Source organism: Cariama cristata, unplaced genomic scaffold, assembly GCF_000690535.1.
Source record: "Cariama cristata isolate BGI_N322 unplaced genomic scaffold, ASM69053v1 scaffold10291, whole genome shotgun sequence".
NCBI classification, from domain to species: Eukaryota; Metazoa; Chordata; class Aves; order Cariamiformes; family Cariamidae; genus Cariama; species Cariama cristata.
In genome coordinates, this window is record NW_009599875.1 from 35,270 (window position 1) to 50,249 (window position 14,980).

The following is a 14,980-nucleotide window of genomic DNA, read 5'->3' on the forward strand; positions in this document are numbered from 1 at the left end:
TACATCATGTTCAGGTTGAAGTAAAGAATTATGATTTCAACAGGTGTTCTTTAGGGGAGCCATAGGGCCTAGAAATAACACATAGGTTGTGGGAAACAAGAATTAATGTCTTCAAACAATTATATAATTGTAACTAAAGGTTCTGTTAGTGAGAAGCAGAATATAACACTACAGCTCATGCTGAGTTGCAGTCTGTACCAAGATCAGTTCTATTTACTTAAGTGCAATTATTCACAGAGCAGCCTATTTAGAGCAGGTTTTACTTGTGTAAACATATTACTTTTTAATCCTTAATTTTTAAAGTCTCAGAACACATCTAGTCAGAAAATTCAGCTTGACCTTTCCTGGCAACAGGCTGGAACTTCTGTTAAAAATAATAATTAAGCAGCAATGTGTCAGTTTTTCACAGAAAGGCACTTAAGAGATCCCATGCTTGGACTTGAATTATTTCTTTAAACTATTAGAATTGATTACCAGAATAAAGTAAATTAAAATTTTATTAGGTCACTGAAACACCAAATGAATTAAGTCTAGAACTTGTCTTGGTGGGTAAATTATGCTTCCTTTAGCAAAAGCACAGAGTGAAATATCCCCACGTAGTCTATTGAATTCCGCAGTTCCTTAAAATATCACACTGTGTCTGCAGCCAGCCAAAGTATTATTTCTCCAACATGTGTTTAGGGTGTTTTTATGTACCCAATTAGTAGGGGCTTGTCTGGTCTGATATTTCACTATACTTAAAACTGGCCCTTTGTACTTTTCTGGAAAAGTGATACTAGAAGATCCCTTAATAAAGGGTGCTATGAGCTTATTTGTAAAACAATAATTCCTGTAGTCATAGTTGGAACTATAAATGCAAGATAAGCATGTCACCTGTATGACTGTTAACTTTCCTGTTCCATTAAGGAATCACGGCACAACAGCACCGTTGAAGAAGACTCTGAAGGAGATAATGATTCTGAGGAATTTTATTATGGAGGACAGGTAATGAAGGAATATTTTGCACAAGTTTCAATAAATCAATCTTTGAAAGCTTCTGTTGTTCATTCTAGTATAAATTTACGATAATAATTAATTTCTTATGTTTATCAAGCATCAAATAGAATGCTGTGTGTATGTGTACATAGTATTTTATAGTAGAAATACTGAATATGTTATACTGTATAGTTATATCTAATTTAAAATAAGATAAATTTGTTTACATTTTCAAAGCTGTAAGAATAAAAGAAGCAAGTACTCTTCAGACCTTTTGAAAATAGAATCCAGTTTCTTCCTTCCAGGAAACAGATATTCGCTCTTTAAAGCTTATCCCATTATTGACACAAATGGGAAGTCAGGCTGGATCTAAATCTGTTTCCTTCTGGAGGACTGCCATTTTGTGAAGTCAAGAGCACTGCAATTTAATGGTAAAAATGATTATTACAAGACAATTTTGATCTAGGCAATAGTCCATTCTTTTTCTGAGCTCTACAGTTAAATTCACCTTGAAAAATACTGCATATTTTTAGATTAATGTACTGCTCTTGTGTCTTTCGTTGTTGTTCCCTCAGCAGAATTAGTTATTACTACATTCTCTTATGTATTGGGAAATAAAACCTCTTCATCTCTTTTCCTTTTGCAATGTCAATAGAGCTCTTCACGCTCCTAGTCTCTTTATTCAGATTTTTCTTATCTTTTTAGTCTAACTATTGCCCCAGAGGAATCATTCCTCACTTATGTTATTAGAACTGTTTATTTTGATGCACATTTTAATGAATTGTAGCTGCTATTTATGAAAGTTGTCACTGCCTCAGCGTAGAGGCTGAAGCCATCCATGCCCTGGATGCAGAGCCAAGGCTGCAGGAGCACGCCAGCAGTGCCAGCCGGTGGGATTGGTGCAGAGAGCGTGGGATGCTGATGAGCAGGACATCACCAAGCCTCTTATCTTGCAGAGCCAACAGCATGGTGGGATTTGAACACAAAATACATATTGAGGTGCTTTACTCTCAAAAGAAAGATGCCCGCAAAAAGTGATACTGAAATTGGAACTTAAAGAATGTATTTTCAGTGCCAGAAGTAACTGACATGGGGTATTGACTCATATTCACTTTAGAAGTGACTGCAGGAATTACCTCGCCTCAGCTGCTGGCTCCTACAGCCCCATAGAGTGCTGGGGAGGACCGTGTACACATACTTCAGTGTAAAAAGTGATGTCTTATTTTAATCTACTTGAGAGGAAAAATCTCCTGATTTTGCCCAGTAGAGATAAGTTGTGTGCACTGAGTCCATTTTTCAACTCTGCAGAAAGGGCAGTAACCTCAAGGTGAAGGAAAAGGCAGCAAACAGATGGGAGTGCTTATTTCTTGAACCAGCACTAATACGTTTGGTAAAGGATGCCTGACAGTGCCCAAATGGATGAATAAATATTAACGCTGCCTATAAGATATGAACACAGAGAGCGGTACATCATTTTGCAAGGTGTAAAAGAGCTGTGTAATAGGAAATACTGGTTAGAATTGCTTCATGATTGAAGTAGACACTACATTATATTGCATTGTCATTTTTTTAAGGCAATAAGTTTAACTGAAGGAATTATAACGGGCAAAAAAAATACACAATTAGATCAGCAATAAATTATCAGATGTTTGTGAATGTCGAGTATAGAATATTCAAAAAGCAAAATAGGGAGAACAAAGAAAACAAAAAAGCATTATAGAAAGTATATTTAACAAGAGAGAAAAAAGGAAATTTTTAATTTAAAATTTCATGGTCAAAAAGACAAAATTCTAAAGAAGACCTCTAGAATTAAGGAAAATACTGAGGACTCAGAAAATAAATAGGAAATCAGGCAATGAGTGAAGTCCCTCTAGAGATAAAAAGAACAGTCCTTTTTCAAATAAAGTGGTTGTTAGAGTTATTAAGTGAGCACCAGGTGTATTGACAAGACAAAATAAGTGACTGTATATGTGAGAAACAAGCAAGGCAAGCTGCTTCATTTGAAACAAGTGTGTGCTATGCCCACAGAGAAAGGGGACAAAAATATTGATTTTAGCAACTAGAGGGAATAGATGTCAGTGTAACTGTGTGCAATACAGTGGGGAAGGGTGGAGATCAGGAATAATTCTTAACATTTCTAAGTAGTTAGAACTGGGAAGACAAGAGAGCAGCTGATGATGGAACAGGAACCATGGAAGATGGGAAATGGCATTTGATGGGCAGTGAAAACAAGACATGACCTTTGGTCATAAATTAAATGTTTGTATTCGCTTCCTAGGGACCTGCTTGTAATCCTCCCTAAGGATAGAATGGATAAATACTTTAAAGTAGCTAAGAGATTCAATAGCCTAAGTCCTATTGATTTTCAATAGGATTTACATTTGTAATTCACTTTATCTCCTTTAAAAATACAACCTTTTGTCATACATGGGACAAAATAATCTGAATCAAGTCTCAGATTGAAAACTGAGACTTTCTAAACACACACCTCTCAGTCACAGTAAAGTTACCAGATTTTTTAGCTTTTATATTCACTTTCTCTGAGACTCTTTGTTAATTCTTGCTTTGAATCTCTATCTTCTACATTTGCAAATGAGAGCAGGAGATTAAAACAGTAATACTGCTGCCTTTGACACTCTGTCTCCCTCTTTCTTGCGCTTCAGTTTCAGGACATACTTGCAAATGCAGATATACAAAATTCTCGCAGGCTTCTCTGCGTACATCAGCACGTCTGTAGCACTAATGCAGGGATGGAAAATACCTATTATCGTCTTAACAATTTGCCAAAATGCTGCTTTGTTTCCTTTTTGAGTTCATAACCTCTTACCATCAGAAAACAGATTGGAGAAAGCATTATGTTGAGCAGTTCAGTGTTCTGCAGTGTTCCATTTGGGTTTTAGTATTATTGATACATAAGACTGGTTAAAAAAATGCGATTTAGGACCACACATAGTACCACAGCTATGATTTGTGAAATGATTGCTGTGCTCTCTTTGGAAGCAGGACAGCAACTTTTTATTCATCTTTAAAGACTTCATCTTTGAGTAATGAGCATGTAAAAAGAATTGGTTTGTTCCTACCTAAAATGAAAAAAAAAATATAATAAAGATTTTCTTCCCATGCTCTTCTACTTGGAAAATTGTTCTGACGTGTGCCCAAACAAGGGAGGGATACTTGGCTTTTGTTCTGACATGTGTGTCCAAACAAGGGAGGAATACTTGGCTTTTACTCTTCTAGTCATGAATATTGTTGGTATCTCTGATAAACACATGCCTATGCTATGCTGATGAATTCTGTGCCTTATATTTGAAGAAGTCTAAGTATAATCAAATTATTCTTTGCTAATTTCACATGTAAAAAGTGATCAGTTGATTATTATTTTAATTCTATTGAAATTTATTTAATTAGATTGAAAAGTACATCTCTAGATATCAGAGCTGAAAGTGTCACAGCACTGGTCTCCCACAGATTTGGATGTACAAATGGAAGAAAGAGTGCTGCAGTTAGATACAGTTCTGCAATAGCAAGAATTCTCTGCAGGACTTCCTATAAAAGGTTTTTTATATATATATATATGAGATATACATGAGATATACATATAGAGAGAACACATATATATATAGGATATATAAAAGGATAAGTTACACTCTTGTGCTTTGTCAAAGCTGCAAGCCAAACCCTACTGTCATTTCTGAAGTTGTCCAAATCTAGGGAGTTCATCAACTTCTGTGGAATTACTGTCATTCTAGTTGTTGTAAAGAAGCAGAATTAGGTTCACACAATCAGGAGCATATTGCTTAGTGAGAAAGTAGTAATAAGCTGTGAATAAACTGTTACAAACCTAAAGAGGTATTTTGGTTCTTGTAGAAGATAGGAGGATATTAATTATTTTGTCTTCATACAGTCCAAACAAACCAGCTTACAAGTTTTGATTTACAGTGTAAGTACTAATGTAACTTTCTCTATTTTTCATGTAGAGTTTGAAAAAAAAAAAAGGGGATACTATCTAAATACATGTTTCTTTACAACTTCTCTGGTAAAATACTGAAAATGGGAAAGTGTTCTTTATTTTTCTTTCATCTGATATCATTGCACTAGTGGATAGAATACAGCCAATGGGTAGACTGAAAATGTAATTTAGATGCTGAGACATTTGGTATATAGAATAGTTTCAATCTCCTCTTGTTAAGGTCAAGCCATTCTGTGTCCAATATATATGAGAGTGTGACAACAAGCAAGAGGGAGCAAACGTTTGTCCTGTGGTGGTTGGACTGGGATGATATGACTGGGGAGATCTGGTTCTTTTCCTACCTAACAGTTTTAAAATGTACGAGTGTCCAAGAACAAATGCCAGGACAAGGCAGGACAGGGGGATGAGTCCTTTGCAGCTTCTCTTCCCAGAAACAGGAATGAGATCCTGAAAAAATTTCAATGCAGAGGTACCTGCTTTGCAAATCTTATTGCTTAGCAGAGCTAGACCACCTCAGTGCTTCAACTTATCAACACAGTGTCCTTTCTGAGTGTGGCATTAAGGAATCTTAATGCAGCATATTTTGCAGGGGGAACTTCCAAGAGCCAAGATCAAGTGCCAGTAATGAAATAAATAAGAACTCCTAGGATATTTTTTTCCAAATAGGTTAGCTATGATGGAGAACTTCACAAGCACCCACAGCTGGAGGCTGATTTGACAGCAGTGAGAGAGATCTATGGACCCAATGCAGTATCTCTCAGGTATGTCATTGACCTTTCCATATTGTGGAACCTTTAACATTTTGGAGGTTGAGTTCCTTGTGGGCCTTCCCTAACTGCCAAAGCACAAGTCTTTTCTGGTGATTTCTGCATATTGTGTGGCAAAAGGAAGGAGCACTGCTGGCTAGCAATAATGCTGGGTTTACTTTTTCTTTTTTCTTTTTTTTTTGTGGTTGAGTGCTGGTATAACTGGCTGTGCCAAGAACAAACCCCAGAAATCTGTTCTAAAACTTTGTTGTCTTTTGCAGTTCAGTTGGTATTTGATGAGGCTGTTGTATTTTGTTGAAAATTACTATTCAGCACTACTCTAAACCCTTGTTAAACTCCTTTTTTATCATAGTCTGTCTTTTGCCCTGGAGGTGAACAAGGGGAATGAGAAGAGATTTAGTAAACGTTTTCCCTAGGGAAAAAAAGAATTGGATTTGTCTAGTCTGGAAAAAAGAGAAGGAGAAGACATAATAACAGTTCTTCTTCCTCGTAAAAGCAGTTTGTAGATAGGAGTGATCAAATGTTCTCTGTTGTCATCATGAGAGAGACAATAAGAAACCAGCTGTGTTAGCAACAAAGAAGAATTTGATTAGATTTTAGGAAAGATTTCTAATTGTGGGAATCTAAAGTATCCTATACAGGTATTGGTGGAATGTCAGTCAGAGGTGGATTGCAAAGAGTAATTACACAAAAGTTCTATTGGGCATATGTGAGCATGCATCATTCTGCCATAGGGCATAGCTGTATGAGATTTTTAATATGCCTCAGGTCTTTTATAACTCTATTTCTCATCTATGTAATCTTAAAAATTTCATAAAAATAACAGGTAGGCAAGGTGTAACAGACTTGTCAGGTGTATTACAAAGAAAATATCAAAGTTGTCGTACAGACCAAGTAATAAAATATAGAGAAGATAATAACCTCAGGTATACATATATTGCAAGTGTCAATTCCCATTAACCTCTAAACAATAAGCTCGGTTATTTTTGTCTAAGAAGAGAGAGCATGTCTACAACTATGGTGTACTATACCTTTTCAAATTAAGTGGAAATTTCATTACATTTCAAGGACCTAGGGAATTGAAATCCAAATAGTTGTATATGGGTTTAGGAAATGAATGAGATAAATGTTTAGTTGCCAAAGTGATAACTATGAAATTGAGAATATCTTCATAATAGGCTCCCACAAGCTCCTAGAATTGAAGCATTATATGTAACCTTTCAAAAACTTCAGTGCATCTGATTTATTGAATCAACAGGTTCATTGGAAGAATTGTGATATCCTTGACCTCACTGTAGTAGAAATTGGCATCTGTGGCTGCTTTTGGCATGTGGAAAACTTTAATGCTACTTCCACTCTGTTGCAGTTGAAAATACTTATAAATTCTTGGAAGTGAAAAACACAGCATTAAGCATTCAGTTTCATCCCTCTCCTGCAGCTCCACTTCTGTGCAGAGAGGGAAGTCTGTCTGACAGTGACACCCACTAAGATGCATATTTCCTAGACAGTTGACTCTCTTCTAGTAGTCTCTTGCTGTCACATATTCAACTGTACATGTGAAAGTGAAGTTCCTATACCTACATGCTTTTCACCACTGCCTTTTGAAATCTGGCCACCAAAGCTGTGAGAAAGACCTCCGGACCAACTGATCAAACTCTTCAGAATGTATTTACATTGCTTATGCATTGGTGAACAGAGGAACTCTGGGAGCTTCAAAATCAAGATGTGTTCATGGAGCCTTGTAGGCAGCAGGTCATAAGCTGCAGGTGCTGGAAGAAAACATGGTTTCTTCCTCCCTTTCAGCTTGGAGAAGTAAAACTAGAGTCTGCATCATGTGTCTAAAATCCATTTCCTAGGATGGTAATGAAGTGGAGACAAAGGGTATGGAAATTCCACAGTTAGAACTTATTTTTATCTTACCCTTTCTTCCACTAGTGTATCTATCTGTGTTCCGTTAGTTCAACTATGTTTCTGTTTAATTTATAAGATTATGCTTGTTCACAGCCTTTAGAATCTCTGTCATTTGAGTAACATGAGCCTGTGTTCACAATAAGAGTTCATAACAATGTGTTCTTTGATTCTTCTGGAAAATTAACAAAAAAATCTGAGGCCACTGTTATGTAGGATAGTGGCTAAGCCATGCAGTAGGTGGAGAATTTCACTGTTTCGAAGCCAGGTTTTCAGTGAGCTGTAGGAGGTCAGTGAGTGCCTGTACAGCTCTGGGTGAGCAGACTCCGGAGCAGCTGTCAGGGCAGGGTGGCTGGAAGGCTCCAGATAACACAGCCCTGGCCAGCTGTTTACCTGCCCTGTGTGGGCCATGCATGGATACGTCTGATCGAGAGAGAGGCTTTGGGTTTACCCTGATCAGAGAGAACTATTGGTCTTACCATGGGCTGAGAGGCCACTTTGGTAGGAGGTAGTTGTATTCACAAAATATTTTCGTGTTTCAAAATTACCTTATCAGCCTCTTTATGCACAAGTGCTACTGTGCGCTTTCTTACTCTAGTTTAATAGAAAAGCATGGAAGTCAGTATGTATATAAATGCAGTGAAAAGAAAAAAACCTAGTGACTAGAAGCTAATCTGTGAAAAATTGAGAGTGATTGCACTTCTACAGTGTTGTCCACTTAAGTAATTTAAATGAAAAGCAAAGCAATTTTTTATTCAGTGTTTGAGTATTTTCTAGCTCTGTTTTTCTGAAGTCTTCAAGTAGGTTGGGAGAGGGCAGTCAGAATGAGTCAGATAATAAGAGGCAGAAAAGTCACACTTTAAATGTAAGATTTCAGATGGCAATGAAACACCTATGAGCGTTAGTTAAATCTGAACCTTGGGGATTCCAGCAATACTGCGCATAACAGATAAAATAAGGTAACTATGGCTTTGAGCAATTTTTATGTTTTGACAAACAAATACTTGAATGTATGAAGCAATCCCACAGGTATAATATGCCACCCTTTAGGCTATGTTGTATTTGTCTTCAATGATTTATCTCAAGCATCTCTGTAGGTTACTGGCTGTTGACCTGAAATACTTTTGAAAATTAACTAGGGTTTGCTTTTGTCATAAATTGGAGCAGCATATGACCATTATTGTTTTCTTGATTTGTTTGTGCAGTATACAAGACAAAAATACATAGCAGCAATGGAGAGAGAATTTAGGGGAATTAGTAGAAAAAAAGATTTAGCCTATTTAAGCAAGATCCACTGAAAGACAGTTTCAGTGCAGCAAACTGTTACGCACTGGGAATATTGATCCGACCTATGTAAATGTGTATTTTATAACCATTCTGATTTTACAGACAATTATCCTGTATAAAATCTTCCTTGTTATAAGTACGCTTGGACTGAGGAGTATCTCAAAGAGCTCTAATATAATGTAATTCTTTCCTTTCAGGGAATATGGAGCCATTGATGATGTAGATATTGATCTGCATATTGATGTTAGCTTTCTTGATGTAAGTAATCTAATCACAGTATTACATAGTGAACATTAATACCCATTTAATTCTGATACACATCAGACTCTCTAGACAGCCGCTGAGACTTTCCTTTTTTGGAGACTTGATCTTCAGAAGTGGCTGTCACATTATTGATTGCTTCTTGGTGGAAACATTTCCTTTTCCTTTTGTGATCACATTGTTAAAATGCTTTGTAGGCTTTTATTTACTGCATGTGTATTTCTTTTCAAACATGCTTTATGAATGGTAAATGTTCTGATATAAATGAAATACATTTATTTTTTTGCTATCCTAGACGTTAGTTAGGTGAAAGCACTTCACAGAGTCCTGGAGGAAAGAAAACCTTGGCTGGCACTCTCCTGTGTGCCTGTCAACATGTGCAGCTAATCAGAGAGAGGCTTGAGTGGCAAAGGAGACACAGGACAGTGGTGCTGTTGACTGGCAGCATGGCTTCTGTAACAGTTACGCTGTCATTAACTCCCCTCACCTCATCTGTGCAGTAACTTCCTGTCCTCTAGAGAATAATAATTAGCGCTTTTGGGGGCATCATTAGCTTCTGCGCAGATATGTCATATTCTCAGGTCAGCATAGCATATAAGATAGTTGTTCTTGGGCTTTTGAAGAAAACTGATCGTACCTTGGATTATTTTAATCAGTCTTAAGGAGCAAAAGTTTCCTTTGCCCTGTGTTATGGGATGAGTTTCCTTTCCATCTGTATTTACTCCTTTGCTTCTCAGCTTTGAAGCAGTATCTCTTGGTAGATGGGCATATGTCTGCCTGCACTGTAGATACAGTGTTGTGTATAAACCGGTGCTCAGTTTAAATGAGCATACTCAAGAACTGGAAGCAGTCTAACACTGCTCTTAGGGGCATCAGCAAGCAATAGTTTGTCCTAAGCTTAAAGTTGGAGTAGATATTCCACAACTGGGTAAATGGGTGGATGGTGTTTATAACCCTAAGGTAAACTGACAAAATGTAGCACTTCCTTATGATGGCTAATGGTGCCTTTTGTTTTCTTTTTATCTTGAACTAGGAAGAGATTGCTGTGGCTTGGGATGTAATTCGCACAGAGCCTATAATAGTGCGATTGCACTGTTCACTTACACAGTACTTAAATGGTCCAGGTTAGTCACCTGTGTATTTTTCATGTGGCTTGTATGGTGTCTTGGTCTGAGCCATATACTGGGTGATAGATACTTGTTCACTGCCAAATCTTTGACTCTGTATGTGCTTATATCTACTGCTGTGAGCAATCCTGCTGGTTTAAAATTATACTTACATATATGTGCATGGCCAGGCCCTCAGTAATGATAAGGGCATCTAATTTAAACTTCCATATGTTGATTTTTGGAATTTGTTTTCCTGGCATCCTTTGAAATGCAACTGCTTCCCCTAGAAACCAGGGTTAAGGAACAAAGATCTACAGTTTCTAATGTGATTTCCTGATTTTGGAAATCATGCATCATCTGCACAGATGAGATATCACTGATAAGGTACACCTACACAGACCTGTGCAGCATGTTAATATGCCCTCTTTCATGCACCTTTGAAAAATCAGGCCAAGATAATTATCCTTTCAGCATCTGATTTCTATAAGACTGAACTCTGGAAATCTTTAGATTTGAATGAGTTCTAAGTGAGTAAAGTTTCCTCACAAGAGTAAAAATGATCAGACTCCTGAAGAATCAACTGATTTTGAAGATTTGAAAACATTTATATGCAAGAGTTAACTTCAGATATTTTTTTACAGTGGGCAAAGTCAGAATTAAGTTGCAGTTTGGATCATAACTTACTGGACTTTGGAGGCTTCCAGTATAAGCTGTCAGTTCAGGCTTGTATCTGTGGGAGAATTCTGCCTCTGGAAAATGAATAGATATTTCCAGTCATAATATGTTTAGCAAAATCTGTCCCAATGAGCTATTTTTATAGGATATGTTGCCTGCTGATGCTAACTATAAGCTATATTCTGTTCATTCACATAAGCATTTCATTACATCAGTCTTTTTTTTTTTTTTTTTTTGGCTTGACTTTGGTCTTTTTGTCTGTATTTTTTGTTTCAATCTTTTTTGTAAATATGCAGGTCTTAAAATATGTATTTACCATAGCAGGTAGCACTGTTAGTATTCAGAATATTTCTATCAAAATATAATCTAAAAAATAAGATTTTTTAGTGAATAAGAGAATAAGAGAAGGTGAAGCATGAAGAGCAGCATACAGTAAGAAATGAGTGAAATGAGAAATCTAGTGAAATGAGAAGTAACAAGAAGATACCTTCTGCACCGCTGACAAGGCTAAAACAGGAAGCTTAGTGACCAGTCCTGCAGGTGACTGATTGTGGGAATGCCCGAGTACCAAGAAAGACTATTTCAGGGCAGAGGCAAGTGCTTCACTGATACTGGTTTTATGAGCTCAGTTGCTGTTGCAGCCGTGACTCTTTATTTACCAGAAACGGACAATGGGATCCACCATCTTTTGTGTTAACAAGACCCTTTCTCTGTGAATTCCTCTTCCCCCTTAAATATGTTTTTATGAGACTACAGGGCAATAACTTTATGCTATATCCTTTTCTCCTGTAGTAATTTCTGTTGATTGATAAAAGAAACAGAAATGCAGTATACTCAAAAGCACAATGAGGGGTATTAGTACCACCTTGTAGCAGTGTAATGTCCTGATTTTAGGTAGTCATTCTTCTAGTTGATAGCTTGTCTCATTATTATACTTGTGGACAGTTTCTCCCATGTGCCTTAGGAACCTGTCTTAGATGATGATGACTCAGCCTTTGGAGGTACCATGCTGTCTTCTCTGGCTGTAGAGCTTAGATAACAATTGTAGTCTAGGTGTCAGATTTTAAGATTGCTGGTCTAGTTACGATGATTCATTGAAAATATTCGCCCCCCTACCATGTGTCCTAAATTTGACAATCTAAAGACATTGCTACCCCTAATCATTCATCCCTTTTGAAAAAATCATCAGTTTGTCTTTAAAAGATAAAATTAGATTTGAATAATAACATTAGAGAAAGGGTATCTACAGGGCTTTGAACTAAGTGAAATTGGGTGGCCAGGTTAGATATATTGTATTTTATTTTTAAATTTAATTTATTAAAGTGAAATTGAAGTATAAACTTTGATATTGTGAATAAAAACTGGCTTTCTGAGTGATCAGAATAATATAGGTTTTAAAGTAGTGTTTTTCTTTCTCTAATAAAATTTGAACCAACCCCAGATTTTTTGTTTTCATTCCATTTTTATTTTACTGCAGTCATTAACACCTTATGTAATAGGAAGTCTATTCATGCTTGTAATATGTGTTGGCTGTTATGCTGCCTTGAGGACCTGAGGCTCTCTCAACAAGTGCTGGATTCCATCAGGCACTGCTATCTAGTAAATGTTATTAAAGGATTTTAGTAATACCAGGAGCTAATTTCCAACCTCCACCCCATACACTTTCAGTTTTCTGACAGATCAATATGCATATACCAATCTTAGGATGGATCTTGAGGAAAATTCAGGATAATCCTTGACCATGGGAATTAATTTATCAGGCACTTAGTTGACGATTATAGATCTTGTATTAAAATGCCCTCAGAAAGAAAACTCAGATATTGATTAATTCAGTTTATTCCACTCTGAATTTTCTTCATAGTCACAGGATCTGTAGTGTGAAAAAACTACATACTTGGAAAAAAAGTTTAGGACATAAGGTGAGATGAATTACCAGTCCAGATACATTTAATCTGATGCTGCTCTCTAGTACTTGGGTAATATAAAAACCAAAGACACGTTTTTGTAATTAAAATTAGTGGGAAGGGATACATTTGGGAGAATTCAATTTCTAAAATACTCATTTGAAAAATTACAAGTTATACTGGCTAATACTCCAAAAAGGACCATTTATTTCTTAATTGCCTTAGATGACATGTCCACTTTCACCATTGCTTCAATGGTATTGTCTATAGTAAATGTCCAGATAGAACAGGGTCCTTAAATATGACTTACATGGTCATGAGTTCTTGATTATTGTAAGCTCATATATCAATGGTATCTCCTTTTTCCGTAGTGCCAACTGTGGATGTATTTCAGATCTCTACTAAGGAAAGATTTGGGCTGGGACATCAGCTGAAAAAGTAAGTCTAGAAAAGTGTAAACCCCTGTTTTTAGGCAAATATTACACTCTTTTTAGTTTCTGGACCATATCAAGAAGCCTGAAATTCACAGGTTGTCGGATTGGTTCGATCAAAGTTTTTGAACTTGTTTTTCTTTAAAAGCAAATAACAGGATTCACCTTTTTAAGTTCAGTTTTGACAGTTCTTGAGGAGAACCTGATTTGTGCTGCCTGCCAGGGTTTTCTGTCACTTTACTGCCATTTAGGAAGTAAGCTACAAAAGTTCAAAAGACTGTAGCTAGGAGTGTTCAATTTCATGTTTCTGCTTAGATGGTGAAGCCTCTGGAGCAGGAATCTTTTTGAGCATCATGCATACCCTAAGGGGGCTATGCTTTCATGGTGGCCTCTATGATGTACCACAGTAATTAGGCCATCTGTGTTTTGAGGACAAGAGGGAAGAATAGTTGAAAAAATTAGCATTTTCATGTGTTTGTGGTACAATTCAATTTAATACAATTTTGCTGAGTCATCTTTTCACATATGACAATAGTGTAGGCTTTTCTCTCTGACCAGTACAACATTAAGAATCCCTTAAGAAAAAAAAATCTTTGGCTGTTTGGTGTTTAAAAAAATTCAGTGCAATGTTTTTGTAATCTTACAAATGAAGTGATATTATTAAAATCTCTGTGGTACATGACTTTGAAAAAAAAAATTAAACGCTCCACAGAGATGAACAATCTCTTGTAAGTTTCAGTACTTACACTGTCTCTGATTTGTGCACTGGGCAATTACTAAAGGTTCCCATAAGACATTTTCAAGGGCATAGCTGCATAATTCACAGTTGAGCAGAAGTCAGAATACCCATGAATCCCCATGACTGTGGCAACAGGATACTAATCTTTGAACATTCACTAAATTTCTGATAAAGTCCATACCAACTTCCACTTTGACTTTATCACTCAAAGACCCCCACTGCTAGGTTAGAGTCACAGAGTAATTTGGCTTGGAAGGAACTACTGGAGATCACATAGTGCAACCTCCTGCTCCAAGTAGCACTAACTTCAAAGTTAGATTAGTTCACTCAAAGTCTCAGGCAGCTGAGCTATGAAATCTTCAGCCTTTGTGGGCAACCTGTTGTACTTAACCACTCTTCTTGTGGATGTCTTCTTTTTATAGCCTTTCAGGTTTTTAGCATTCCTTGCTACAGCTTGTGACCACTGCCTTTTACAGTCCATCTCTGGGAAGTGTATGGCTCTGTCTTCTCTGTAAACTGTCTTTGGGTAGTGTAATTTTTGACAGCCCTGCCTTTAAGTTTGTGCCTTTGGAGAATATGCTCCTACTTGAGCAGTGTGGATGCTGTATCCTACCTCTGTAGTCACTGCAGAGACAGATGCCTATAGCTGGATGGAATGCCTTTGAATCAGTTTGTCTCTGTATGTCTGTGAGAGGCATACCTGCATAAGGCTTGCAGCGGTTGTTTATGCAGACTGTATTCACAATAAGAGTTCTGTCTAAATTAGTTTCATGTGGAAAAAAAATTTTTGAGGAGCTGAGGCACCTGATCATCAGTCAACATACATGACAGAAAAACTGCCTGTAGAGTGAGGACATTGCACCATGTTGCCTATGTGGTGAGCAGAGAGATCCTAGTATTAAAGTGAGTATGTCTTGCTTAGGATAAGAAAATCTTTTTTTCTTTCTTAATTGC

At 36.9% G+C, this 14,980-nt stretch overlaps 1 protein-coding gene across 1 annotated transcript in view; it reads left to right on the forward strand.

The window, feature by feature from the left end:
* Positions 1-14,980, forward strand: part of PARP8 (poly (ADP-ribose) polymerase family, member 8) — a 68,363-nt gene that overhangs the window by 11,696 nt on the left and 41,687 nt on the right. The window contains exons 5-9 of the mRNA XM_009709834.1: positions 907-984; positions 5,612-5,706; positions 9,105-9,165; positions 10,202-10,292; positions 13,228-13,294. Of these exons, the coding sequence (XP_009708136.1) occupies positions 907-984; positions 5,612-5,706; positions 9,105-9,165; positions 10,202-10,292; positions 13,228-13,294 (392 nt within the window). The remainder of the gene's footprint in view (positions 1-906; positions 985-5,611; positions 5,707-9,104; positions 9,166-10,201; positions 10,293-13,227; positions 13,295-14,980) is intronic.